The following is a 26,994-nucleotide window of genomic DNA, read 5'->3' as shown; positions in this document are numbered from 1 at the left end:
CCTGTTTGAAGGCTGACTTATTCATAATAGTACAAACACTCCACTAGCAAAAAAAATCACAAGGCAGTGTGAGAAAACGTTACCATCTGACAGTGTATAAAGGCATCCTGTTCAGAAATGGGTTTCTTTCCCTTTATATCATACTCTGCAACGAAATAAGTAAATTACAAACTTTTTATACACCTGAAGTGATTTGGTTGTTTTTTCTACCGGTGAGAGAACAGAGGGGAACATTTGATGCAGACCTATACAAGAAAATTAATTTAATCAAACATGTCTTGGGAACTACCTGTATGAAAAAAGCACTCCCATCTTTCACAGGAAAACCACAAACGATGAGACAACTCTCACAAACTTGTTACATTTACAATTGTTTATATCGAACAGTCGTTATCAGAAACACCCGTTTACTGCATTTTAATTTAGTTTAGCAGCTGAGTGAAGGAGGAAACTAGATGTGGGCAAGCTGCTGGTACAGCGATCGGTAACTGGAACCGGCTGGTTAGAGAAGCAATTCGGCTCGCTGGGAAAGGAACAGGGCAGCATCCCTCCTAGGGACGAAGAGGGCCGGGTGCCCCCCACCTTGCCCAGAGAAGGGAGTCCCCGGGTCGTTCTGCACTCCGGAGAAGACAGGTGGGGAGACGAGGGGGAGGAGGAGGAGGAGGAGGAGGAGGAGGAGGAAGAGGAAGGCGGGCGGGCGGGCGGCTGCGGGCGAAGGGGCAGAACCAGCTGCCCAGCGCGGCTGCGGGAAGGGGCAGGCCCAGGCCTGGGGGAGGCGCTGGGGGCCGGCCCGGTCCGGCAGATTCTTCAGCCCCGGGGGTGGTGGAGGTGGCGGCGGCGGGGCCGATGGTGGCGGCGCGGCGGCAGCAGCAGCGGCGGCGGCGCTGGGGGGTGCCGGTGCTTCTGGTGGCCTACGTGGGCTATGTGGGGCTGGGCGCCGGTGTGCTGCAGGCGCTGGAGCGGCCGGCCGAGGTGCGGGCGGCCCAGCAGCTCCTCCAGCAGCACTGGGAGCTGCTCGCCAACCACACCTGCCTGCAGCCGCCCGCCCTGCAGCGGCTCATCCAGGTGAGCCCGGGGGGCTTCAGGCCCCCCCTCACCCCCCCGCCCCTCCCGGCGCAGCGATGCGCCCGCCCGCGGGGGGCTGCCGGGGGGACAGGCGCTGCCTCCTCCTGGAGCGGGGTGGGGGCGTAACGGCAGCAGCCTCGCCTCCTGCCTGCGAGTAATTTAGGAAAAAAGTTTTTGTTGTTTTTTTGTTTTGTTTTGTTTTAATCTCTACCCGCACACGTAATGCTGCTCAAGGCGGGGAAGAAGCTTTCGGCTCCGCGGGCAGCTTCCGCGGAGCGGGAACTCTGCGCCTCCGGGCAGGCTTGGGCTTTCGGCAGGCGGGCACGGCGGAGCTCGGCCGCTTCCCGCTGATAAAGAGTTTCTCTGGTTCTCCGCTCTCCTCCCGCAGGTTGTGGCGTTCGCGAGTTTTCAAGCGGCGCGTCCTGGCAGACGGTGCCGTTTCCCATTGTGTGATAATTACCTGGGCTTAATTGCAGGTGGCTGTGTTTGCTGTTGAACTCGTTAAGAATACATAGTCTGTGACCTCTTACGAGGGGTAAATTCTAACGGAGAGGCGCTGTCCTGGTAGGTTCAATTGGTGTTTATACTAGTGTCAAAGTTTCTCAGTTTTCTACTCGTTATTTAAAGGGAGATAGAAAATCCCGGTAATGCAATTTAAGAGATCCTTAAAAATGTTCCTGAGGATATTTGCAGGATGATTGCAAAATGTAAAGCAGGACCAAATGCAATCTTATTAAAGTACAAGTGGATGCATTTTATGATACAGATATGCGCAAAGTGGGATAAATGGGTTCTCTCCTTGCTCAATTTTTGTCTGAAAAAGGAAAACCTACAATACTGAAGTGACTTGTTTGTTTACCCAAACCAGTCTAGTTCAGCAGGTGCTGGTGGCTGAGTATCTACTGCTTGCTTTGGTCCATCTGCCTCAAATAGATGTTGCCTAGCAAAGAAAACTTGTAGCTTTTTTTTTTTTTTTTTTTTTTTTGTAAAAGCAGTGTTTCATGGTGGCTGAAACCATCGCAGTTGTCCACCAGAGTTCAGAGGACCCAAAAAGGACTTGGATAAACATTTCCATTTTTTTTTTTCCAGCAGAGATAAAAACACAGAAAAATGTATAGATAGTCTTTTCAGGGGTTTCAGCAAGGCCCTGGCAGACAAAATTTTGCTGATAACCTGTGTCAGGCTCTCATCCCTTGACGTTATAAATAGTACATTTTCTGTGGCAGTCGATAGTACATTAAAGATACAATATGAATTTGGACCCTTGTAAGCTGCCATGGTATCTACTCTTATTATGTATAGTGTGTGCTGTGTACTGTGCTAGCTGTGGAATATAAATAATCAGAGAGAAATGAGAAATACATCAGAGAAGACCAGTGTAGCACTTCATAAAGCCAGGTCAGAGCTGAGCTTCATTCAGCCCTGGTCCATCAAACAGTGAGTGCTAGGCAGGGCCCTTACCCTGCGTTTGGAGGCGTTTCACTTGATGAATGACAGTAATGAGGTGGTAGTAGTGGAGAGATCATGATGATCACAACTGAGTAGGTAGAAAGATATTTCTAATGTCATTCTGATGGCTTGTTTTACTGTAGGGTGACCTCTACTAATTCTTGACACTTTCTAGTAGTCAAAGGAATAGGACAGCTGCCTCAATCCTTTTAGACCAGACACTATTATAATATGCTGTGTGACTGCTTAATTGTGACCTGCGCAAGCCCTAGATGAGGAACTTACAAAGAGGTTTGGTTTCATTTTATGGAGCGTCTGTGCATGCCTTCATGCTTTGAGAAACCATAGTCTGAGTTTGAATGGCTTTGTGTGTTATTTTTAATAACTTCCACAGTGAATAATTAGATAAACCCCAGGATTGCTTCTTTCCTACGCTCTTTTCTAATTTCCTGTAGCAATTGCTTGGATATTGTTAGTGTGCTCAAACGAGATGTTTTTCTGTGCAGTAAATTGTTATTGCAGTAAATTGCACATAGTTTATCAGGCAGTGTCATCACTGACCCTCTTCAGATAACAAACTCATATTCTAGTTACACAGTTGATTATTTGCTAATTAAGACAGACATACAAAGAGTGTTTGTGAAAACATAAAGCAGTGTGTGAATTTTAATTGCTTTGACATTACTGGCAATTCCTCATTGTTTTCTTACAGCTCTTTCATCCTAGATAATTCTAAACTCTGTTTATTTTAAGTGTATAGGGGCCAATATGGAATAAAATCCCAGTTTGCTAAGCAGTGTACAAACATCATTTTACAACCTGTTTATCGCTTAGTTCCTAGTTACCACCTGGCAGTGGCAATCCACTGTTCCAGCCCTTGAACAGATGGAGAAAAGTAGACGGCTCCTGCTTTGAGGAGCTGGCAGGAGAGCACAGTGTGAGGATGGACAGGAGGAAAGGCAAAGGCAAACAGGCCATGCTGTGGTAGCTAGACCAGTGAATTCTCATTCAGTAATTTCTGTGGCTCAGATCCTTTTGAGGGAAGAAGTAATTTTCTAGTTAACAAAAATTAGAAGGAGGTGGAAATAGCAGACCAACAAACAAAAACTGAATGGCAGAAGAGAAAGTGTTAGCAGGTGTGAATGCTTTATGTACAAGCAAGCAAAAAAATACATGCTCGTGTGTTTATACATACATATGTGTGTATGTATATGGGGAAGGCTGATGTACATTTTTCTTAGCTTTCATTACTGAAGCTTAGAATGAGGACAGTATAGGGGACAACAGAGGTACTCTGGCCACATATCCCTCTATTGTGCCTCCAGTACCATCTGCTCCAGGAAGACATAAGTTTGGTTTTGTTGACCCATCTAACCCTAGGCTATCTTTCTGACATTGCATACAGTCTGTGACATGAACACGTGTTCACCAGGAAAAAGATCAAGAGCAAACAGTCCCTCGAGAGCCATTAGGTGACATACAAAGAGGGAAATATCTGGATTTTTATTATAAATATGGTGGTGGCCTTCACATGCCAGAGTTACTGTCTGTGAAGTCAGATCAAAGGAAGTTCTCAATGATAAGAGTTGCAGAAGATGGAAACAGATGCAGTGATAAGGCAGGTTTCAGGTGATACACTCTCAGTACAGTGAAGAACAGTAGCTGGACTCAGCTGGGGGGAAAAAGTACATGAGAGTCTCTGTCCAGGCAAAAATTATGCTGGTTTCAGATTGGAGAAGTGTCCAGAGAGTGAGGCTGCACACACAGAGGGCCCTTTCTGTACTGGCATATCTCTTGGAGCTGAAACCCTCTCTGACCTTTTGGGGAAGGGGGGCACCTAGACACACTACCCAGCGTGATCTAGTGCATAAGTTTCTTGATTTTACTGCCTAGGGTGAATGTATCTATAGCTCTGCTCCAGCTGAGCTCTCCTCCAAACTCACTCCTTTTCCTGCATCATCTTCAGTGGTTACAGGCACCAGCATAACTACAGCTGCTGTACTTTTCAGTGTCTCTTTAGTCAGATGATTGGCCATATGGCTGGATTTGAAACAGTGCATTTTTTGTGTTAGGCTGTTACCATGACATCCTTTTCATGATACCTTTGGTTTTTGCTATAACCTTTTTTGTTATATATGTATTTTCCTAATATAGCTGTTTCCTGGATTTATTATATTTTTCTATCCACTTTCTGTTATTGTAGATGCATAATGCTATTTAAACCTGGTTACTTAAATAAATTGGGAAGGAGAAAATGAAAGCTGGGCTAAATGAAATAAACATTACTCTTTTTGTCTAGCAAGACTTAAGGTGTGGTGAAAAGGATGTAATTCTAAAGGGCAGGCCATAAACTAAAAGCCTGCAGGTGGATCTAGATACTGTTATCTCTAGAGTCAACAGCTAGAGCTACACAGAGTTGTAGTTCATGTTTACAAGAGCAACGAGATCCCATGTGACTGAAAGATCCTCATCAATACTTTGGCTTCCACTGACACTGAACCAGCAGAGATTTGCCAGCTGTCAGGAAATGCAACCCTGCAAATACAGTTTACTAAAATCATCTTGCCCACAGATGATGCAGCAGTGAGTGACTATTAAGGAGTGGGCATCAGAGATCACCTGTTGGTGATAAGGGACTTTAAGGAACAGCATTGGCTCTTGGTATTGTGGAGCAATGACATCTGTGTAGAACCCACTTTAGTCAAATATCTGTTGGCTCGTCACAGATGAAACAGGGTTAATCCTCTGTAATTGTTCTAATTTCCTTCTTATGAAAATGTACTACTACTTTGGTTAAATTATAGCCAGTGTGTTCTTCTCCATTATTAATTAAAAAGAACAGTGGGTAACTTACCAAGAGTGTGTATTCTGTGCTTATAATATCCTATTATAGTATACCTTTGACAGAAGTTGTTAAAAAAAAAAATCTTTATTCTATAAAACAGTAGGGACATAGTATTCTGTAAGGCAATGGGCTAGCACTATATTGTTGGACTTTTTGGAAGGCAAGGAGAAGACCTACTGATGAACTGTTGTTTCTGGTTAGTTGACTCACTCCTAGGTCTTCTGGTCAGTGACATAGTGTCTAGTACCTGTGCTTGAAAAGAGAAGGGGGGGAAAAAAGCATAGGAACCTATTATATCTATATATCTCTGCTGCCTTTGATATTACCAAATTCTCAGTTACAGCTAGTCAGTAACAAGTGTAGCAAGCTGGAATTAACTGATAACTGTCTCAATAACATGTCCAACCAGGAAGGTTTGAGACACTACTAGCAGTGGATATCTAAAGACCAGGAGGGTGCCTTCTTAAAAGAGAGATGGTAATTCTTGTCAGTTTGAAGTTGTGGGTTACTCTTACATGTACTTGTTCATCATATTCTATCCTTTTGAAGTGCAACTAAAAGAAAAGTAAAATTGAAGTTCTTTCTCTGGTAGTTATAAGGATGATGCAATGCAATCTTCTGTGCTCTGTTCTGTAGATCATACAGGCAGTTCCTTTCAACACACCCTACTTACTTCTGTAGCAGTCCAGCTCTCAAGTTACTTATATCATTGGAGTTTGGGAAGCAACTGGAATTCAGCAATGCGTTGTCCTATGAATCATGCCACAGATTAAAAGCTTAATTTTCAGAAAAGGTGCTAGTGGCTTAGGGTAGCACTGGTTGCAGCATTACTGTGCCTTATTACATCTCTTGCTCCTTTTCTGTTGAAGAGTAAGTCTAGATGAATTCTAGGAAGTGCAGACCCAGCTGCAGAGTAAAAGTGCTTTTGCTGGTAGCGTTCATTTAGTTTAGAGGAACTAGTACCAATTATATTAGCAAGCATGGTTGAGTGAGGTGGAGGGGCAGTTATTTGATCAGGTCTCGGGTTATTCAAATGACATGAAGTTAAAAAAACCAGCTGGATTCCATTGAATTCTTAATGCACCTTGTGCCTTTTCTTCTTTTGGTTGGAATTCAGATAAATTTCCATTCCAGGCAAGGATAGGGGATCAGACTTTGTGGCTGGAAAAGGTGTGATTCATAATCTATTCTTTAATTATTTTGAAGTTAATTGACCTTTGTCCTTGCAATCTGAGACAAGGTTAATATTAACCGTTTTCTTCTGATTTACAGCTGGTATTCTGTGAGACATAAATGAATGTTTATATATCAACGTTGCACAGAATTTCCAGGGCACAAAGTTTATGTGAGTTTATATTTTCTTATTAATCTAAATGGTAGCTTGGTGCCTTGGGAACACCTCCTTTCCCTCCTTGATAGATTGCAAAAGTGAAGAGAGGAAGTGTCTGAAATGAGGTAAACAATTTTCAGGAGAGCATGTTCTCCCTGCATAAATTTTATTTTATTTTTTTTTGTATATGAACATGTGAACTTCAACTAAACTTGGGAATGAAGTTTCTTATCCCAGTCCATTCACATGCTGCTCTGCATTCCTTGAGAACTGCTTTCAAATACAATTAGGAAATACTGCTTTTGCCTGCAAAGGTATCTCAAGATTACTGTGAACTCTGGCCAAAATGCCCATTGTTCAGAAGCAACAGGGCAATGGCAGTGACTGGAGCTGTGGTTTATAAAAGGGTCATTTGTATGACTCCTTCCTCGAGGGGGCAGGGGGGGACATGATTTGTCTCTTTTCTTTTTTTTTTTTTCTTTCCCCAGAAATAAGAAATTTTGAGCTTGAGAGTCAGAAATTCTTACGGAGATCCTTGGTAGGGTCATAATCCTCCAGTGCTTCAGTTTTTCCCCTTTACACTTTATGTCTTGCTGTTGTTGGGGGGTGAGGGGGGAGGTATTTTTTTACTGTAAAGATTATAGAAGGAAAGAGAAGCATAGTGTTGTAAAGAAAGTAATGTCTCAGCTTACATACACACATGCATTCATTCCTTATTGCTGATCTTAAATGCCTTTTTTGAAAGCTGTACCTTAGTCACATGCAGTTGTGACTCAGTGCAGAGGTGAAAGACAAAATTTTTAGTTGGTGTTAAGGAGGTCAGAGTAAATAATGTTTCTCCCTTCTGCAGCACTTGGTGATTAGAAGCTGTGCTGCAGCCATGGGCTGCTGGTGGAGGGGCCCACATGTGCTGTGTGTAAGCTGGGAAACCTGGGAGTTGCCCAGAACTGGTAACACAGCACATGTGGTAAATGAGACTTATGGTACAGCTGAAGAATAGAGTGACTCCACAGCAAACAGAAAAGTATAAACCTACATTTTGCAGGGAAGAAAAAGATGTAACTCTCAAATGTCAAGAGGGAGCTGAAGTCTGTAGGCTGACTCTATGTTAAGCTTCTTGATACTTAAGTGGGTGTCCTGGTAGAACCAGCAACCTCAATCCTCTTTTTGTGTTTGTTTTTTTTTTTTTTAAAAAAAACCTAGGCAATATGAACAAAAGAACTTTTGAGAGTGTAATTCAATCATGTGGCTTAATTTTTGATAGTATGATTGTAACTACATTGGTTTTGTTGGCCAAAGCTGTATAGATTGGTGAGACTTTTTCCAGGATAGATGAGGCACTCATTATCAGTCATTTGAAGTGCAGCCCGGGAGCTGTGAAGGGCTAAAAGGCAGTTAGGCTGAAGCAGTGATTTTTTTAATTTATTTTTTTAACTCCAATAAGGAAACTGGGACAATGTTGTGTTTGGATGCTCCTGCAAGAAGAGCGAGCAAGGATTATTCTAATTGACAGTAGAAGAGAAGGAAAGAAGGGGTATTGGTGTTCTAAAACAAGTTTTCAGAGATATGTTATATAAGGGACTCAGCAGAAATCCACAGCTTCTTCGTGGAGTTACCAGTGAGCTTGAATTAAAGGAGGGAATTCCCTGCAGAAGGATGCACAAAACCAGGCTTTGATTTGTACGGAGATGTAATGATCCAATGTAAAGTGTGCATTTGCAAGTATTAGCTTATGATGTTCTGAACTGAAACTTCAGAGTTTATGGTTGAGCAAAACGAAGCTGGAGGCCCCATTTGGTTATTCTGAGACATGTTTTATCACAAAGGTAACAGGACAGACATCTACACTTAAATAGACTACTTTGAATGGAAGTCACACTGTTTTTTTTAATCACCAGCTATGACAATATTTGACCATGCAAGTAAGCTTTGTATGGTGTTATCAAGAGACACGGCAGCCCACTTGATGAGGAAATGTGGCAGTCTGCAAATTTTCATTGGCTTGTGAAGCCCTAAGAATCTAAAATATCCTAATTTATAAATTCTATAGCAGTTACAATAGTTTCCATAGAAACTTTTATCTTTTATTGTTAAAATTATATAAACATTGTCAGCTAAGATGTAGTAGTTGCTGTGAGCTCTAAATTGTTATCATTTTAGGGGTGGAACGTAAGTGCAGAGAAGTGAAATTTCTTTTTTTGAGTAGCTTGTCTGTCAATAGAAACCAAAGTGGAACGGAGTTCTGTTTCTGATTATTCTAACCACCCACCTGTTTCCTTCCTATTCTTTTGAGTTGCACACATGACCTTTCAAGTTCCCAAAATGTCAAGCCCAAGCTCTGCATTTTCAAGATCTGTTGTGTGTGAGCAGTTGGTGGTATTGACTGGGTTCTTAGATCAGTCAGCTCTTTGCTTTTGAACACTGGATTTGAGATACTGCTCCTGTAGGTGCCTTTTAATGAATTCAGTTTTGGAGCAGACACTGTGTAAATGAGTAGTCTAATTAAGAGAAAAAGGAAACCCCCTAGGATTTCACCTCAAAATCAGTGTAAAGCAAAACAAAACAGTGCCTGGTTCTCAAAGGCAGGCTAAGGGAGCCAAGCAGATGTGACCCAATGTGTATGATTCAGTTCCTCTTTAGTAAATCTTGAACCCACAGGCCAAAATACACTTAATGTTTTAGGGGTTTTTTTTTTTAAATCATCAGCAGAGACATATCAGTGCCTTTCCAATGGGAAAAGCAGGGAAAATTCAGATGTTCTTTTAGAGTGTTTATTATCTGGGTTTTTGCTGTGTTCCATCAAAAATTATAAACTACTATTTTTCTATGAAAAAGAGCACTAGTCAAAAGCAGAAGTCTAGAGGAACATGCTAAATTAGGGCAAGTATACACTGGTATCTTCCTGAATGTGCCCTCGGCCTTCAGGAGTTTGGAATCCAATGACTTTCTGTGCCAAAGTAATTTTTGTGTATTAATGGCTATCTATGGATTTCTCTTTCGTGAATCCACCTCTATGGGCACATCTGTAGGAAGGCAAGCTCCATTAGTTCCACTGTTCTCAGAAGAATCAATCTTTAATTTTCTGTCATCATTGTTGCTGTGTCAAAGTTGATTTATTATAAAACTTTTTTACTTAAAAATGAAAGCTGATATCCTTATCTCCACTCACTACGAATCCTCCCTTTTAAGAATGGCATCTAGTGGCTCTTTCTTCCTAACAGTAATGAACTTGACATTTCTCCTGGAAGTGTCTGTTTACTCCAGTGGCTTTGATTTGCATGAGTATTCAGTGGTCCCCATATGGGGCTGTGACAGGGCAGGGAGCCTAATGATTAATAATGTTATCTGGATGTTTAATAACCAGCTTTAACAAGGAAATGCTTAGCCAGTGGCTTACTGCTGAAGGCTCTTGAAGACCTACCACAAACTTGCTAAGTGCTTCAATCCCAGAAACAGAAAACAGCTGGCACGTTGCAAGCTCCATGCTTGCTCTTTGCCAGTTAATAATAGTTACACAGTACCATTCCTTCCCATCGAGATGAGTGCAGGATCATCATTCCATTTAGTGCAAATACTTTAGCCTATCTGCAGACTCAAGACAAATGCTGTACTTGCTGGTTGTAGCATCACTTCAGGGAAGGTTTAGACTGAGATGCTGTGCTGTTCTAAATCACTGCAAAGCTAGCATGGGTGCTCACAACTGCTCAGTCTCTTGGTCCTAAACCATGCACAACAGAAGTGCTGCAATGATGTGAAATTGAACCTTTAATGACTTGGTTACTGCTGCTTGCTTCTTACATAACGTCTTGTGCCGGCTGCTTATTTCCCCTTCCTGCATGAAGACATTTCTATTTCTTTGGGCTGATTCAGCCAGTTTCTTACAATCCTCTCTGGTTCTTAAGTGTTTCTGGCTTTAAAAACTTGATATTCTATGTAATGTTGTCAACTGCTGAGCTTGTGTCAGCAGGACATCAGGCAGGAGAAAGGACAACAAACATGCTGCATGTGTAGGTTTTTTGAGTGTCTCTGATTAAGCGGATTAGCAAATTTATCTGAGCTGAACTGTTACTGTTCCAGCAGGTATATATGTGTTCAACGCTAACTATTTAGTACTGCAGAGATCACGGGCTATGGAAGGAAATTTTGAGAGAATAACAAGCTTTTTATTTTCAAATTTAACCACTAGTTTCTGGAAGGGAAAACATACAGGTCTTCTGTATAAATTTCCAGTGTCTCCCTTGTCATATGGTTTAGTGTGGGAGTTATTTTATGTTCATGGGGACTGTGATTCCTAAGTAGGGCATTGGCTGCAGAAATTCTTACACTTCTTAAACCTGAGGTCAAGTATTGTCAGAGATCAAGAGCAGAGAAGGGTCAGAGCCTGCTTGCCATGCAACCTGACAAACCTCAATGCAGATACCAGTCCTGGAAGAAGGTGGGGGGGATTACATGCAACTATTCAAAACAAATCCCGCTGGAGGCTTCCTGATACAACCTTTCCTCTCTCTTTTTTTTTTTTTTTGGGGGGGGGGATGGATGTGGGTGGGGAGGTGCTTAATTCTTTCATGTCACTTATGCTGCATACTAATTATTTCTGTGAGTTGCCCCAATTTATGTCAATTCACAGAAGGAAGCATAATGTAATACAATACAGCATCTGGTCCTTAGCCCTTTTCAGACCAAGGGGTCTGCTCTGACTTGTGCAGAGAAGAGCATGTTGTCAGGCTTCACTAGATTATAATGTGACCCTGAATGGTTTAAATTGCCTTGAGTTATGAGTAAACAAGGATAACGTGACTATCAAAGAGTGTTTCTAGCTTGGAAAAATATGTGTTGATCTCTGAGTTGCTCCCTGCTCTTAGTGTGAGAACTAGTAGCTCTGGAGAGAAGAGATAATGGTCCTTGTAGTTAAGCTATGGCTTGAGTCTCTGGAAACAGTTTTTAATTCACAGCCCTGTATAATATTATATAAATCACTTACAGCATGTTACATCAGTAAAATGGGATAAAGCTTCCTTGCTTTGCAGGCTTGAAGTGTTGGTTGCTTGGTGGATGTATAAATTAACAACTTTGTAAAACCTACAACCGATGCAAATCTAACCTGAGTGATTCCTTTTATCAGTGGTGAAAGCTTTATCAGCAGCCTTATTGTTAGGATAGGGACAGTATTATTTTGTGTCTGCATGTCTTTCTCAGAGGTGATGAATTTTATGTATCCTTGGCTACAATTTGCATTCCAGGATAATCAACTCTCAAGGATTCTTGGTCAGTGGGTGTGAAATGTTTAGTGTACTGTGATTAATGTTTTGGACACAACTCAGTTCAATGTCATTAACTTTATTGGCATGAGAAGGTATAGTAAGATATGGGCACTGTTAAGATGCCTAATACCTTATTTTGGCACAACTCTGCCCACGTCACTATAGTGACTGCTGAGTCTTTCCCAGGTAGATTGAACAGAATTGGGTATAATGCTAATCTATATGAATACATTTATTCATAATTATAGTCCTGTTCTGGGGATATACTGCCCAATACTAGTAGAATTGCCATCCTGTGCTGTCTCCATCTCCTGCATCACACCATATACATTCCTCCCCAGTATAGTCAAGGGTTCTGTATCAGTTACATGTGCATGTGTATTTGGTGCTCTGGGACTTCTGCCATCAGAATATCCCATCTGGAAACACTTTATTTCCCTAATGAATATATCACAAGGCAGTCTTAACTATCTGGCTAGGCTTTCTCTAGGTAGTTCTTGCCCTCTTCCACATCTTGCATCTCTTCCACATTTACCTGTATGATCTGCCATGTGCATGTGCAACTTTCTTTTATTCTGTAGATGCCCTTTCCATAGAACCAATATGCTGGCTTTTGGCTTTTCTGACCTCTCAGCTCTTTGGTCTCTAAGGTGCAGGATATATATCCTCTATTAAAAGGGAAACAACAGAGCAGAGTTGAAAGTAGTTGTAGTTTGACTTTACAAGGCAGCACTGGAAATGCCAGTTGCATGAACTTGCCATAAGGGGGTTTGTGAGATCTCACATTATTGTCTCTTTGCAGGGTATAATTCAAGCCTACAAGAGTGGCATAACACTCCAGGGAAACAGCACTAGCCTGGGCAGATGGGACTTCAGTGGGTCTTTCTTCTTCTCCATCTCTGCAATAACAACCATTGGTAAGAGTTGCCTGCTTGCAGGGCTGCCTCATAGGCAGGAAAGGAGCAGGAATGAGGACCTGTACTATCAGATGCTGCTCCAGCCCTATGGGACTTCATGTAGCTTGTCTATATCATGCAATAGATAAGCACCCATGAACCTAGCTCTAGAAATGCTTTGTCAGTGCCAATGCAGTAATGATCTCTAATTAAATACAGTGATAATTAGCTCAGTACATATCCCTACTAAGTTACAGAGCTTTTGCGACCTGAACTTCATGGTGCTGCACTACCTGTACTTTCCCAAGCCTAGTGCCCTCTGAGAGATCTGAGGTGAATTGTGCATTGAAATGAGCTTTTCCTGTCACAAGGAGAAAGAATGGTTTTGAAAAACTCTTAATATTGGCTGTTGAATTTTTTTTAAGGCTGTATGTATGAATTATTCCTTCTTATTACTGCCTGTATTGGATGAGGACCTGCTTGTTTAAGTGAAAGTCAAATAGCTGGATAAATTAAACAATTCAGTTGAGTCAGGTTTCAGCAAATGAGTAATGTAAAGCCATGAATGAATGATGGAAATAAGCGGTGGGGGTGAGAATGGAAACAATAAAATGTATTTGGGTACAGTGTTACTGAAGGCAGATGCTATTAATTATTGTCAGTGCATATCCCTAGTCCCCAAAACTGTTAACAACTTGACCTGATGTCTTTTTCTTACTGTGTGACCTAATATTGTAACAACCATGGCAGGAAGAGTATGTGGAGAGATGGTTGTTACCCTCATGGGTTTCCTGATTTGTGTTGAATTTGTCAGCTCTCTTCAATTTCAAGTACATTTTTAGATTGAGAATTTTCTTTGTGTGCCCAAGTGAAGCATTCTTTTGATTTCTCTGGTGGTTACTGAAGATACATTGACTTCAGAACATTAAGCCCCCAAACAAGAGCTCAGGGAGGTAGAGGGTTTTTTTGCCGGGGAGGGGGTGTCACCTTCCTGTGATTCAGTATATCTTTCTGCCCTGCTCTTTTGCACATGTTTTGCTCTGGTTGGGAACTACGTTTGTGTTGTACTACCAGGTATGGGTTGTACCAGATGATGGCAGTGGCGGCTCATGAGACAGGGCTGCACAGGTTTCCAGTGTAGAGCCTGGGCAGTTCCTTACAGCCTTTGGTACAAAGCAGCATCTGCTCAGAGCTGCTTTGCTTGCCTCAGTAGTTAATCCTGACCAGTTTCTAAGCTGTTAGTGACTCTTTTTACCACAATCAATTCAAGTTAACGACATTCAAGAAGAATCATATTTGTCATGTTAAAATATAAGGGCGTTTTGTGATGTTGGCAGAGATCTAGACTAAACATTTCTGGCTGTTATTCTGTGAAAGGCTAAGCTACTCTTTTTCCTTTTTTCTTTTAGTAAATGCCTTCCCCTGATGGCTGGGGCTGGGGGAATGACTTGATATCAGGGGGAAAATAAAAAAAATCAAATATTACAGCTCCCTATCTCATAGTTTTAAAGCTGATGCTATGACTTTTCAACTGTGGAGTTGAGAATGCTGTACAAGTCACCTCTCTGCAGAGAACTTCAGACAACTGGGTCCTTGATTTTGCTTTTTCAAGTTAAATTGTTAACTGCATACAGGTTAGTGTCTTAACTCTCTGTTGATAACAGTATGTTGTAGGAGAGGAAAATACAGATGGCCATGGCCTCACAGAGCCTCATCTTGAGCCTGTTACCCATCCTCTTTCTTTATGCAAGTTCTTGAGATAGTGGCTGGTGCTGCCTCATTGACTCAGACATCACTGCATGACTGAGAAGGATAACTGATTATGTCAAGTAAAAGACAAGGTCCTTTCCAAAGAACTCAGTGAAGTTCAGAGAAGTGATTCACAGTAGGAAGTTTCATGTACAAGGCATGGCTATGGGGTAAATTATCACATTGAAAAGGTTTTTTGAGAAGGCTTTCAAAACGTTGTTGAGGTTTTCATGTCTTTATGTGGCAAGGAATTACTTATCACAGGCTGTGAGTATGGAACCATTGAAAGCAGGTCCAGCTTCACAAGATTAACGTATAGGACTTACAAAACAAGGCATTCTGGCAAAGGAGTTCAGAAAGGATAGAGTTAAAATGGTAACAGAGAAGAGAGATTCTCAGGAATTTAGGGGTACTACATAAAGATTTTGAGGAATCTGGGTGGACTCCACTCCATGTGTTCAGGCTGCTGCAAGTCCTTCTTTGTCCTGTTTGTCTCTTCCATATTTTTTCTCTGCAACTAATGCTGCTCATGCCTTGCTGGCCTCTTATGCATTGTAATGTCTTTGGCTTTTGCATCAGCTATTTCTTCCTTAGTCTTCTCAAATAGCACTACCAAAGCCATTATCACTTTTACCTTCATCACTTTTCTTTGAGATGCTCTTTCCATCCTGTCAGCTTCTGTTTTCTGCTTTAGGTGCTTTAATCCCCTTCAGAAGGCTTGGTGTGTTTCTCAGGTCCTTACCAGAACACTCTCTCAATGGGATGTGGGAAGGGATGTTAGCTTCGTTCCCTATTAACACCAACTGAGGGACATGAGGTTCCTTCCCCACTAACACAGCTTGAACCCCCCTGTCTCCTGTTGCAGCATCTTCTGTGCTGTACTCTTCTTTCATTTAAATGAGAGCCTCATCTATTTGCAAATTTTTCTTAAAAAATCCAAGCAAAGTTCTAACCTGCAGGCTTGAAACACTTGGTGCCTTAATCCCAAAAGTTTAAAGAACAGATGTGTATGAACCAAAATCTGTTGTTTAAAGAAGTGCCTCAAAGCCTATGTAGTTTTTGGCCAATCCCATAATTTGAATGGAATTGCATTTATAACTTTTGATCATGTGGGATGGGCAGCCCTGGCCTTCTGCTGATTCCTTCTCCCCACTGTTACACTCTGTGCTTTCTTCATTGCTGTCTCTTTACATGTCATGTCATCCCAGGTCTTGTATGCGATCCCACTTTCTGCAGATGTTTCCATAGTAACTCTCTTCAGTGCCTTGAAGAATCATCTTCAGAGTTCCTTTAGAACTGTAGTACTAAACATGATTAAAGAAAGAGAATCTAACTTGCTGCTGGTTTTATCTCTCGGACATCTTTATGTCTCTCCTTTCTGTGTTTACTCTCCTCCTAGTTAGTTTGGACTAACAGGGCAGAGGTCAAAGCAAGTTCAGAGTGGGGCACAAGATGAAAGTTCCTAAAGTCAAACGACCACAGGGCAGTGTAATTTCAGAGAAGGTGCTAGGGAAAGGATTTGTGATGAGACTGAGGTTGTCTGTGCTAGCCTGAGAGTAGAAGGAACAGTATTTTTCTCTCTAGCCCGAACATCCCCCTTTATCTTGGGTGGGTGGATGCCATTACCTAGTGCTGCCTTACCATTTTCTGGTGGCAAAGCTAAGTACTCATTTTCATGAATTTCAAAGGCCCTTTTTTAAACATAAAATAGGGAAAGTAAACCATCTCACAGTGAAGAAAGGAAGGGGAAGACCTTCCCTGTCCTTCCCTTCTCTGGTTAGCACAGTATAATAGCTCCTAACAGGAATCCCCCAAAGGATTGGGGGGTAGCAAGGAGCAGGCTATTGAGTGAGGTGTGGTATTTACTACACTGTCACAGACATTTAGTCTGCCACAGATGATTTGTATGGGGGGGAAAAAAGAACAGCCATTTCAGGGCTGTGAAGTCCTGGCAGTGTAGGGCTTTGGGCCAGCAAGAGTTTCTCTAAGACTTTGACTCTCTAGTGTTGCCCAGCATGTGGTGCAGCTCCTGAGAAATGGCCAGGCTTCTGCCCATTGCTGGCTGATAATCCCTTGGGAAATCCAGTTAAAGCAACTTGATGTCTTGAAGAAGTTAAAACATGGAATAATAACCTAGGGCCACTTTAATGTTTGAATCCTATGTGAACCTCAGGTTTGTTTAGGGGAGTTCTGTGCTGAAGAGCCCCACACCTTTGATGCATTGATCTTTTCCCTGCCCTGTGGCAGCTGGCAGAGCTGCTCTACAGGCTTGGCTGAGTGGGATGTGGCACAATGGTTTCTGGGAGGTCACTGGCAGATTTGCAGATAGCACTCACAGCAACATCCTCTGAGCTGTCTCTTGAGCACTGGCAAATTTGGTCTGCCTTCCCAACTGTGCCATTTTGTCCTGTTGAGACTAAGCCCACTATATAGCTTCCAGTGTGACACAGTACAAATATAACAAATAAACTACAGTATTCTTCCCAAGCATTTTTCTGGCCTTCACTGAAGGAGCGTGCAGTGAAATTTTGCTGTTGCCTGCAACTTCATAGGCTAAAACTGTTAAATAACTCTGTTCAAACATGTTTTTCAGCCTAGTAGCCTTAGTTATTGGTCTCTACTTCATCACAGCACCAGCTAAAATGAATAGTGATGGGCACTTCCCACACACACCCTGGTTCAACCTGTCAGGGTTCCAATGAGCTTCCCTATATAAGACACAGTTCCTGTTATTCTGCCACCACTAGCTTTCAAAATAAAATTGTTTAGTGTTTTGGTTTGTTCTAATCATAAAACTGAGATGCCAATGCAAGTACTGGGACTGTTTCTGTCTCTACTGCAATTGGGAGGCCTTAACAAAGTCATCCTCCATGGATGGATGAATTGGAAATAACTGCCTTCTCATGTCAGGTGTTCAGAGCTCAGTGGCTATGTCCAGCTGACAAGTGTTCCTGCACTTAGAGCAGACTTGGGTATAATGTGAAATCTCACAGGAAGGTTGAGAAGCCAAGCACGTTTGTTTTGTGTAGCTAGTGCTTGCAGAGACATTCAAAAGAATGAGGGAGGACAGGAACCCCAGACTTGCTGATGTACAGTGGAATGTAGGTGGTACCAAATGACCTTTGAAAATCCTGATGCTTGTAAGGTTTGTAGGATAATTCAGATTTCCTGGTACCTCAGAAGGTCTCTAATGCAACCTGCTTAAAGTGGTCAGCTATGAGGTCAGACTGGGTTACTGAGGGCTTTATCAGGGACACCAGCTAAGATGGGCCCATGCTTATATTTTTAGGAACCAAATAAATTTATCTTAAGGCTGAGTAATCAATAGGTTTGTTTGGGGTTTTTTTCCACTTTGTCTGAATTATGACACCTTTTCCATCTAAACTGAATTTGAATATTTTAATTTTTTCTTAGTACAACATTTGAATTCATCACAAACAAACTTTTCATTTTAGCTCAGATTAAAACATTCAGGTTACTCGTAAGGAGCACAAGGGAAAGAAAAGTTTAGATATTTTGAAAAGTTTTGGAGGAGCAGTGGTAGTGGGAGCAGCTCTGTGGTTTGAGCACTCCCTGAGAGTGTAGGAGACCAATGTGCAATTTCCTCCTGTGCCTGAGAGAACAGGATTGTGGCTCACAGGAGATCACCCCAACTGCCAAGTAGAGCATCTTTCTCAGAGTGTTTAAATGTGTAATGCAAAATAAAGTAATTCTAGCACTGGCACCCCTCACTGAACTGCCCAGTGTCCTGGTGGATCTGACAATTGTGTGTCTCGCCTAGAGACACCTGGCTCCCAGGCTTCGCTGAGTGTCTGGGTATTCAAAGCAAAATACTGTCAACAAGAACATTCTGTAAATTTGGGATTAGGTCATTCCTGTGGGAAGTGATGGCTTGTATCCACTCAGGTAGGAGAAAGAATTAAACCAAATCTCTCCAAAAATATATTTGAATGCTCAAACCACTGTTAAAGTTACTGGTTAGAGAAGTGACTCTTCCTCCAGCTTTTTTAAAATCTCATTCTATTTTTTCCAACAGCTGAAATTATTTGGTGAAAATGCAGATGTTTTTCAGCCTATAAAAGACACATTTTTTCATTCTAAGCGCTTTTTGCTTAAAATACTCTTATGTCCAGGCAGTGACAATGGGAATCAAACCTCCCATTGTGGCTAGCAGGAAGTCACAGTTGCCTCCGCTGAACTGGGGGCACTGCAAGTAGCATATTGTCTTGCGAATTAAGAGATCTTTTACTAATAATCTGTTAATCATACATCAGTCTCTTCCTCTTAGCAAGCCTGTAGAGCCTCTGAATCCCTTATGTACAGGAATGTAATGGGTAAACAGGAAAGCAAAATGGAATTTGCTTAATATGTATAACAGTAGTACCAGTTAAAGTGTGTGGATGTGAACACTTAGAAATAAAACTGCTTTTAATTTGCTTCTTCTAAGGAAGATTCAGTTCCATTGTACTTTATTTCAAAATGAGAGAAGCTATACAGTTATTTAATGCAGCTGCTTCAGTGAAAATGCTTACAGTTTGACCTCAGTAGTTTATGGTGAGCATCCCTCAGTGTGTCTTGGCGCAGGCATGCACCAGGTGACATTCCAGTAGCAGGCTCATGAGGGATGTGATGCAGCTGCCATTGTAGTTTTAGTCTTTGAATTTGGTTCTAATCTTCAAACGTACAGCACACATTGGTTTAAGACACCAATTACCTTCATTTCTTTTACTGAAGAAGGTAAGTCCCGTTTACCCTTTCACGCTTGAGTTTTATAACAATTGAGGCTTATATACAACTAGGTTGGCCTCTGTTTGTCTAGTCCAAAGGCAAGGGTGTGTCATCAGCCAGATGTAAATTGCTGGCCATTTTGCATAATCTGAAGTCTCCCATGCTGTTTGATCAAACTGCATCCTTTATAAAAAGCTAATGGGACATGGCTTTTTGGCATGTTTACAGCAGCTACTCACCAAGTCTTCAGGAAATTGTTTTGAGCTGCTGAGCCCAGAGGAAAGCGGAGCCAGATAAATCATATGCAAAGCAGATCTGGTGTTTGGTGTTCTGGGTGTACTGTACACATTGAATTTGCTGCTCTAAATTAAATGTAATGTACAGCTTAACCTTAGATGCTCTTCAGTCAGCACTATGTGTCCCCAAAATCCTGAAGGCTCCTGTGCTTCACGCAGTGACCTCTGAGATCAGAGACCTTTCTTTCTCTCTTATCTGATGATTTTCTCCAGAGACTGGATAACCTGGAAAGCTATGGTAAAAAGAACTGTGCAAGCTATTACACAGTCTTTTTAAACTTGATATGGAAGAGAAAGAAGGAAAAAAAAAAAAAAACCCAAAAACAACCACTACCCCAAAAAACCTTGGGAATGGCTGGCCATAAACATATGACTCATGTTCAGGCTCTAGCCTTACAGTAAATGCCCCCAGCTCTTTCTCCTGGGTCCAGACCAGCCTGCAAAACGCCCAGATTCCATAAAAGAGGAAAAACTGGAACCAATCCATTGAAATGCGGCACAGCCAATGCGAAACAGATCACACCAGGCACATATCCCTTAAATTCACTTATATGGGATCATCTACTAGATGTACTTGCCTGCATATCTCTCATCCCACCTGTTAGTCTAGAAAAGGTAAAAGCTGACAGAAGTTGGTAATTGTTGGGGGGGTGAGAAAGTGTGTAAACACTGTGGAGCTGTTCATAAGTGAAGAACATAGCACTGGAATTAAAGCTGCTGTACAGTCTTAATTTAGCCCCTTTGTTTGACTGTATTTCAAAACAACCTCTAGTTATGTAACAGCATCCCATTCTTTCTGGGGGATGCTCTGCCCCCTCCCAGGGACTTGCTGCTGGGGCCATCGCTTCAGAGGTATATTATGTGTTACCACATACATTAAACCCAGGGGCTCACAAATCACTCAAGCCTAAAATTATTGAAGGGAAGGTCTTCCAGATAGTAAAATGTTGAATTTGGGGGAGTAGGAATGAGATGAGAAGACAGCCTGTATACATACTGTGAAATAGTTTGCCGACAGACCTTTTTCTGGGGGTAGTTTGCCAGTGCATGTGCACAGTTAACTGTTTGCAGAGCTGTCCATGGCAAGAGGTTTTTGTCAGTGCAAAACTTGGCACAGAAGGTGTAGATATTCCAAGCTCAGTCACATACCTTTATGATGTTGGTCAGTGGCTTACTGCAGCTGGTGTGGGACAGAGGTTAGTGAAGGAACGGGACTCCATCTGGTCAACCTTGGATGTTTACACTCACTTCTCTTACATACGCAGCTACACAGCCCAGCCCTTGGATCTCTCCCTCTTGGGGGCGGCTTGCTTGCCCTGGGGCTGCACCACCTACAAGCATGGTAGCAAGGCAGTGGTGGTGGGAGCATCTCTGTGCTTGCACTGTGCCAACACCTGGGTGTTGCTGGGAGGAGATAGTATTATTTGTGGTAAAAAGATAAGCTTTCACAGGTTATGTACATCTTGTATATGGACATACACAAATCCGTAATGAGTGGAGGTGACTTTGAAATGTAGTCAAGGTCATAGGCCTCTGACCTATGCTAAGTCACTGCTGAAATGCTTGTCATGTGTTAGTCTTTCCTCTGTCTTAAAAAGCATCCTATGAAATAAGCCAAAGTTAAATCTGACTTTCCTGTGGCATAAAACATTTGAAATTACAGAAGTGCAAGTCTGCAGATTTATGGGACGTTTTAAAAAAGAGAGTGTGAGGAATAAAGACAAATATTGCAGCAGTGATGGTGATAGTCTAAGGTAAGCAAGGCTGTGCTTGCACGTCAGTACCTTTTATTAGACCAGTTCATATGATTTGAAGAAAAAGCCAAAATTTAAAACACTTAAGGTGTGAAACGGAAGTATTTTACTCAGGTTAATTTCTCTGGGTTTACTGACTCTAGGCAAACATCTTGACAATTTAAGCTTAAAGTGTATTTGGTACTTGTGGCACAAAAGAGGAGTATAAGCAAGGAGGCAGTGTTAAGTTCACTAGTCCTGTGGGACAAAGGTAGAAAAAGGTTGTTATAATTAAAACACTATTGTGATTCAGAGACCATCTGACAGCCATGCAGGATCACTTACTAGCAAACCCTATGCCAACAATGCTTACAAAACCTGAACTAAACGGAAGTTTTGCATTTACGTCAGATCCCAGCCAGGACAGTGCGTAGGGGAGAGGAAATTCATTGGTAAATGGAAAAGGAACTAAACAAAATTGGCAGGGAAAGAAATGTTATTTTCCAGCCTACAATAGGATACGACAAACAATGGATGTAACTTAGTTATTTATAAAAAAGGTCCTCTTAGAGCAGTGACCTTCTTGTCTAACTTTTGTAGAAGATGGAGGTTCACCCCTCCAGGGGAAGAGGGCAAGCAGAGAATGCTTCAGACTTAACACTCTATTCCTTCCCTGCCTAGGCTATGGGAACCTGAGCCCCAGCACTGCAGCTGGTCGAATTTTCTGCATCTTGTTTGCACTCTTTGGGATCCCCTTGAACCTTGTACTCCTGAACGAAATTGGGCAGCTGATGCTGTTGGGGGTTCAGCATTGTGCCCATCGCCTAGAAGAGGTGTTTCACTGGCAGGTAAGCAATGTGAACAGGTATGCCTTACCTTCAAGTTCAGGAAAGAAAAGACAGGAAGGGCATTGTCTGGTATTTGGGATCCTCTGACTAACAAGGACAGTCTGCCTACCTGTTTGGCCAAAAAGGCAATAATACTCAGGAATAACTGGAAGCAAATAAATTTAGTTTATGACAGCCTTACGAGGTGTCAGATAAGGTTGTTTATTAATTGGGGGAACTTCTGTGATGAATGGCTTCCTCTACAGCAACAGAAGTGCCAGAGCCTTAGAGCCGTGCACAGTCCTAGAATATCTGGTTTGTTTATCATCAGTCATAGTTAGAATTGCATGTGTAAGTTACATGGGAACACTTGTGGAATAGGCTCTAAACTGGTGTGAATTTAGGACTCATGAAGGTGATGGCCCAGTTTATGTTGGCTGGGAGAGCTACGCCATTTATTCTAATGGAATGTCCTGAATGTTTGTATGTTTTTATGGAGTCCAGCATCATCTTCAACCAGAAACTGAGCAGGGCTTTCCCAGATACCTTTCCTGTGACAGTCTGGTGGGTTTTTTTCCTGTTTTACTAGAAAAAAGCTTCCCTCCTGATTAAGACCTGTGCGCTGGTAACTGGCTTGTTATTGTTCCTCCTGCTACCTCCCTTGTTATTCTTTGACAAAGAAGGCTGGTCTTATGAAGAAGGCTTCTACTATTCCTTCATTACCCTCAGCACTATAGGGTTTGGAGATTATGTGATTGGTGAGTAGTTTACATTTCATTGCTTTCACCTGCTAAACATCAAAGCCAAATGTGTGGCATATGACGCTCCCAACCTGGCAGTTTTACACCACTAGCAATCCAAAGACCTGATGATAAATACATTGTGGTAGGCATTTGACAGATTGGGGAAGACATGATTTCTGAGATAGCAATGCCACCTGTGGAATAGCAAAGAAATCGTTTCCCAGTCAATGAGTAATCTTCCAGCATTCAGGTCATCTGTGCCTTGAATGACTACACCACCAGACTGGAGTGCCATGTTTTTAATCACAGCATTTGCTGACAGTGCACTTGGTGTGCTCCAGTGCCTTGGCAGCAATTAGTTTTAAGCAGATGCTACTCTGCATCACCATTAACAGACAGTGACCACTTCAAAACCCCAGACAACTGCTTTCTAAAAGGCAACTTAAGTCACTTAGGTGTAGACTGTCAGGCACCAGGCACAGCCTAGTTCTTGTTGCCAAAACCCTTTGCCAGAGGAAATGGGTTTGGACCCATGCCCGATGCGTTTGCTGAAACACAGGACACACCTTTTTGATAAACACTTTCTCATTAAAAACAAATTGATTATAGAAACACATGCACCCTTGAATCTCTGGGAGACAGAAAGACTACCTCTGCCTACGGGAAACCCCTGTTACATACTAATGCAATATTGTGGTGCGGAGCAATAAGTGGAGAAATGAAACTATGCTTAAATGTGAATAATTTCATTCTAGCGTAGATGTAATTTGGGATTTACTTTTCTTTCTTATGGGTAATCTTTACAGTTCCTAGAGAGTTCTAGGCTGTTGCTGACATGCAAGCATGTTTCATGACAACATCTGTTCACATGCTAAGTAGATGGCATACTCGTGTTTTATATAGAAATCACTACTATTAGGTTATATTTCTATTGTCTTTGCTTTACATGTAATATCTCCTTTAAGACACTCTCAACCCAGTCTAGAAATGTTTTGGGTGATTCTCTTGTAGGGATGAACCCAGACCGTACCTATCCAGGCTGGTACAAGAATGTAATCTCTCTGTGGATCCTCTTTGGGATGGCATGGCTAGCACTTATTATCAAATTTTGCATCAACTTTCTGGAGAGCTCCAGTGACTTCTGTCAGTGCAACAAGAAGAGCACAGAGATGGCAGAAGACTTAATGGATGGCAACAAAAATAGTATGACAGGACTTCATGATGTGGAGATCTGCAGTGACAAAGACACAAAAACAAAAGGACCAGCTGAATCTCACACCTACACAGCTCCTACAGAAGCACTCTAGGGAATAAACATACCCTTGGTGTCTCTCAGGTTTTAGTGTACCAGAGATGCACCACTTAAAAATGTGGGAATGGAGCTGCCATGACATTCACATGGGGTACAAGCTTACTTATTGAGCTTGAAATGCTCTTGTAGCCTCTAACTGTATGTATGGTATTTTGCAAATAAAACAACTAGAAAAGCAAGTGCCATTTAATGCAGGAAAGAAATTACATGTTGCTAAAAGACTTAATAAAAAGCACTATTTAAAGCCACCTGGCAGTCACTGCACATGTGCTCCACCACCTATATGCTTGTGCTTGCCAAAGGCAGTAACATGCTTTTGCTCTCTCATCATTAGTAGATGGATGACAATGAGGCAGAGCTTGTAGAGGTGCCTAATAGAAACAGATCATTCAAATTTTTTTAAAATTTCTATGTCAGAGGTCTACTAATATTAAAAAGAGACTAGTTAGGCTGTTCCTTACTCCAGAACTTACGTAGGCTCATCCTTTGTAAAGTATTACGTAGACCAAATGTCATCAGCTCAATGTGACAGTTCATTTGGGTAGACTTTTATTTTGCCACATCATGGAAGCCAGAAAAGGAAGACTAGAGGCAGTTTTAAGTGCCAGTGGTTCCAGCATTATCCTGTGGCCAGTGTTAACAAGGCCTACTTTAATCAAGGAACAGACTGATGTATCTTCAACTGTGATCAAGAGATGCTATTCTAATGAACTTTTCATGTCATAAATGACATCTCTTGTAGCCAACATCTCTTATATAAGCACAACTATCTTTTGATCTGTGAAATGCCAGACCTGCTTATTTGGCCTTTCTGTCAGTCATGAAACAGAACTGGGGTTTTAATCCCATTAAATTCTCAAATCTTGATAAATTATGCCATTTATAAAGGCCCAATAGAGTTTAACTCCTGCCATTTATATACCCATATCTAACCTTCTCATTTCCTTATTGCTGTTGTGCTACTTGCATCCTAGAGCATTAACTTTGAAAACTTGACCTTAGTAGTAAACCAGAAAGAAGCATTTGGGTGAGCCTTCAGCTTCTACTTTGGGCCAAAATTCCACATGGAGGGTGGAGAAAAGCCTGAAAACAGTCTGTTGGGAGTATGGGACTCGGAAATATCCATAGATGGATTCACAGAAATGCAGTGAGTGAAAAGTTTACAGTCTTCAGGAACACAAGTTCTGGAGCATGTATCATAAAACCAGTATTTCTAGAGTAGGCCAGTCTGATATGTGGTAGAACTGATTACAGGAAAAAAATGCAGGAAAGGAATCTGCTGGATGAAATTTAGGCTGTCAGCCTTCTGTCATCAGCCTTTTGCTAACTCCATCGTAATAAATGTTCTCTCAAATACCATTTCACTGGGAGGTAGTAGAAATCTCAGGTCATAGTTGGGAAACTGATGAAAAATAAATACTTTTCAATTTTTTTGAACATTGGGTAATTTCTTTAACACCATTTACTATAAACTTCTGTTTCTTCTAGTTTGTTGTGTTTATTTCACTGATGGATACACAATGTAGGTTTTACTAATGTTCATAATGGGCTAGCCTACAATAAGACAAAAGTGTATTTCTTTAAACCCAAGTGAATCACAGTTCAACAGCACAAAATGTGATACCCTTTTATGCATATCCTTTGCACCTTCTTTCAGGTGCAAAACTTAGTAAATATAACTGTATCGTAAAATCTGGATGCACAGACGGTAGTAGGAGTTTCTACTGTCAAAGCATGGGAATGACTATGCTAAATCTATTTCAACTTTAACTTGAAATGTCACAGGCTCTGGGGATTTCTACCAGCTCTGCTCTTCTATGAGAAGAGCTGCTTCTTTTTGTTTTGAATGTCTATTATATTAATCAAATCTAATTCATATTTCCATGTATTTGTAGCTTGTGGATGAGGCTTTCAAAAGTGCATTAGAGGTTTGGGCACCCTGGTCCTACTCAAGTGCAAACAGTCACATGCTTTAGGACAGCTAATGTGTGCTTCTGAGAACTAAAAGGAAGAGGAACTCTCGTAGTCCTGAAAAAAGGAAAAAACAGTAATTCTTCATAGATCTCAGTGCTTCCACTGTATGTCAGGGTCAGCCACAAACCTAAGCATGTGGCTGAGTCTCAAGGTGACTCATATCTATCCCAGCAATCCTTGCTGATTCACTTCCTTCTGAGCTGTGCTGTTGTATTACCCAGCAGCTTGCACCAGCATGGTCCTGCAACTAACTGATACAGCATGCTTTACAGAGGCACATCTGAACTGCTTGCAAGCCACATGTAACTCCAGAGCTACAAGTTGCCTGCTTAGGTCCTGGATCACCTTAAAAAATATGAAATAAGTGAGTCAAATACCATCTATGCGTGAGTTCTCTGATGCCAAATTAGCATGTTGTCGCTTAAGAATATCCCTTTATTGACAGTTCCTCAGCTAGCTGTTGATACGGACAATAGATATTATTGCATCTGAGTCCCCACAAACTGCTGTGCCTCTAGTCTTTCTGTTCTTTATAAAGCTGTGTTGTGGTTAAATGACATGGATGAATTTGTTCCCAGAGGGATAAGAAGAAAGTGGAGTTTTGCAACATCACAAAAACATCATCACTGATATGTCTACTCTACCAAAATATGAAAGGTTATCTGCTCAAGGGTAAAATAAAGAAAACAAAAGCATGGTGCTGTTATCATTCTTGTCACAGCTAACTTACAGTCTTCTGTAATCTGCATTGGAAAATTACAGATGCTTTTTTTTTTTTTTAGTAAG

At 41.7% G+C, this 26,994-nt stretch overlaps 1 protein-coding gene across 1 annotated transcript; it reads left to right on the top strand.

The window, feature by feature from the left end:
• The first annotated feature begins 846 nt into the window (after nucleotides 1-846).
• KCNK17 (potassium two pore domain channel subfamily K member 17) lies at nucleotides 847-25,671 on the top strand. The gene is made up of 5 exons (XM_074864839.1): nucleotides 847-1,065; nucleotides 12,753-12,867; nucleotides 22,034-22,200; nucleotides 22,769-22,937; nucleotides 23,934-25,671. Exons 1-5 carry the CDS (start codon nucleotides 847-849, stop codon nucleotides 24,227-24,229), a joined length of 966 nt encoding a protein of 321 aa, XP_074720940.1. The 3' UTR covers nucleotides 24,230-25,671.
• The last annotated feature ends 1,323 nt before the right edge of the window (nucleotides 25,672-26,994 follow it).

Source organism: Strix uralensis, chromosome 3 (genome assembly GCF_047716275.1).
Source record: "Strix uralensis isolate ZFMK-TIS-50842 chromosome 3, bStrUra1, whole genome shotgun sequence".
NCBI classification, from domain to species: domain Eukaryota; kingdom Metazoa; phylum Chordata; class Aves; order Strigiformes; family Strigidae; genus Strix; species Strix uralensis.
This window is presented reverse-complemented; position numbering and strand designations above follow the sequence as displayed.

What these genes read in the sequence shown, in the direction of transcription:
- KCNK17 (XM_074864839.1), top strand. Translation starts at nt 847, where the DNA reads ATGGTGGCGGCGCGGCGGCAGCAGCAGCGGCGGCGGCGCTGGGGGGTG. An exon ending in CCCTGCAGCGGCTCATCCAG is followed by an intron (nt 1,066 to 12,752) that starts GTGAGCCCGGGG and finishes GTCTCTTTGCAG; the next exon opens with GGTATAATTCAAGCCTACAA. An exon ending in CTCTGCAATAACAACCATTG is followed by an intron (nt 12,868 to 22,033) that starts GTAAGAGTTGCC and finishes TTCCCTGCCTAG; the next exon opens with GCTATGGGAACCTGAGCCCC.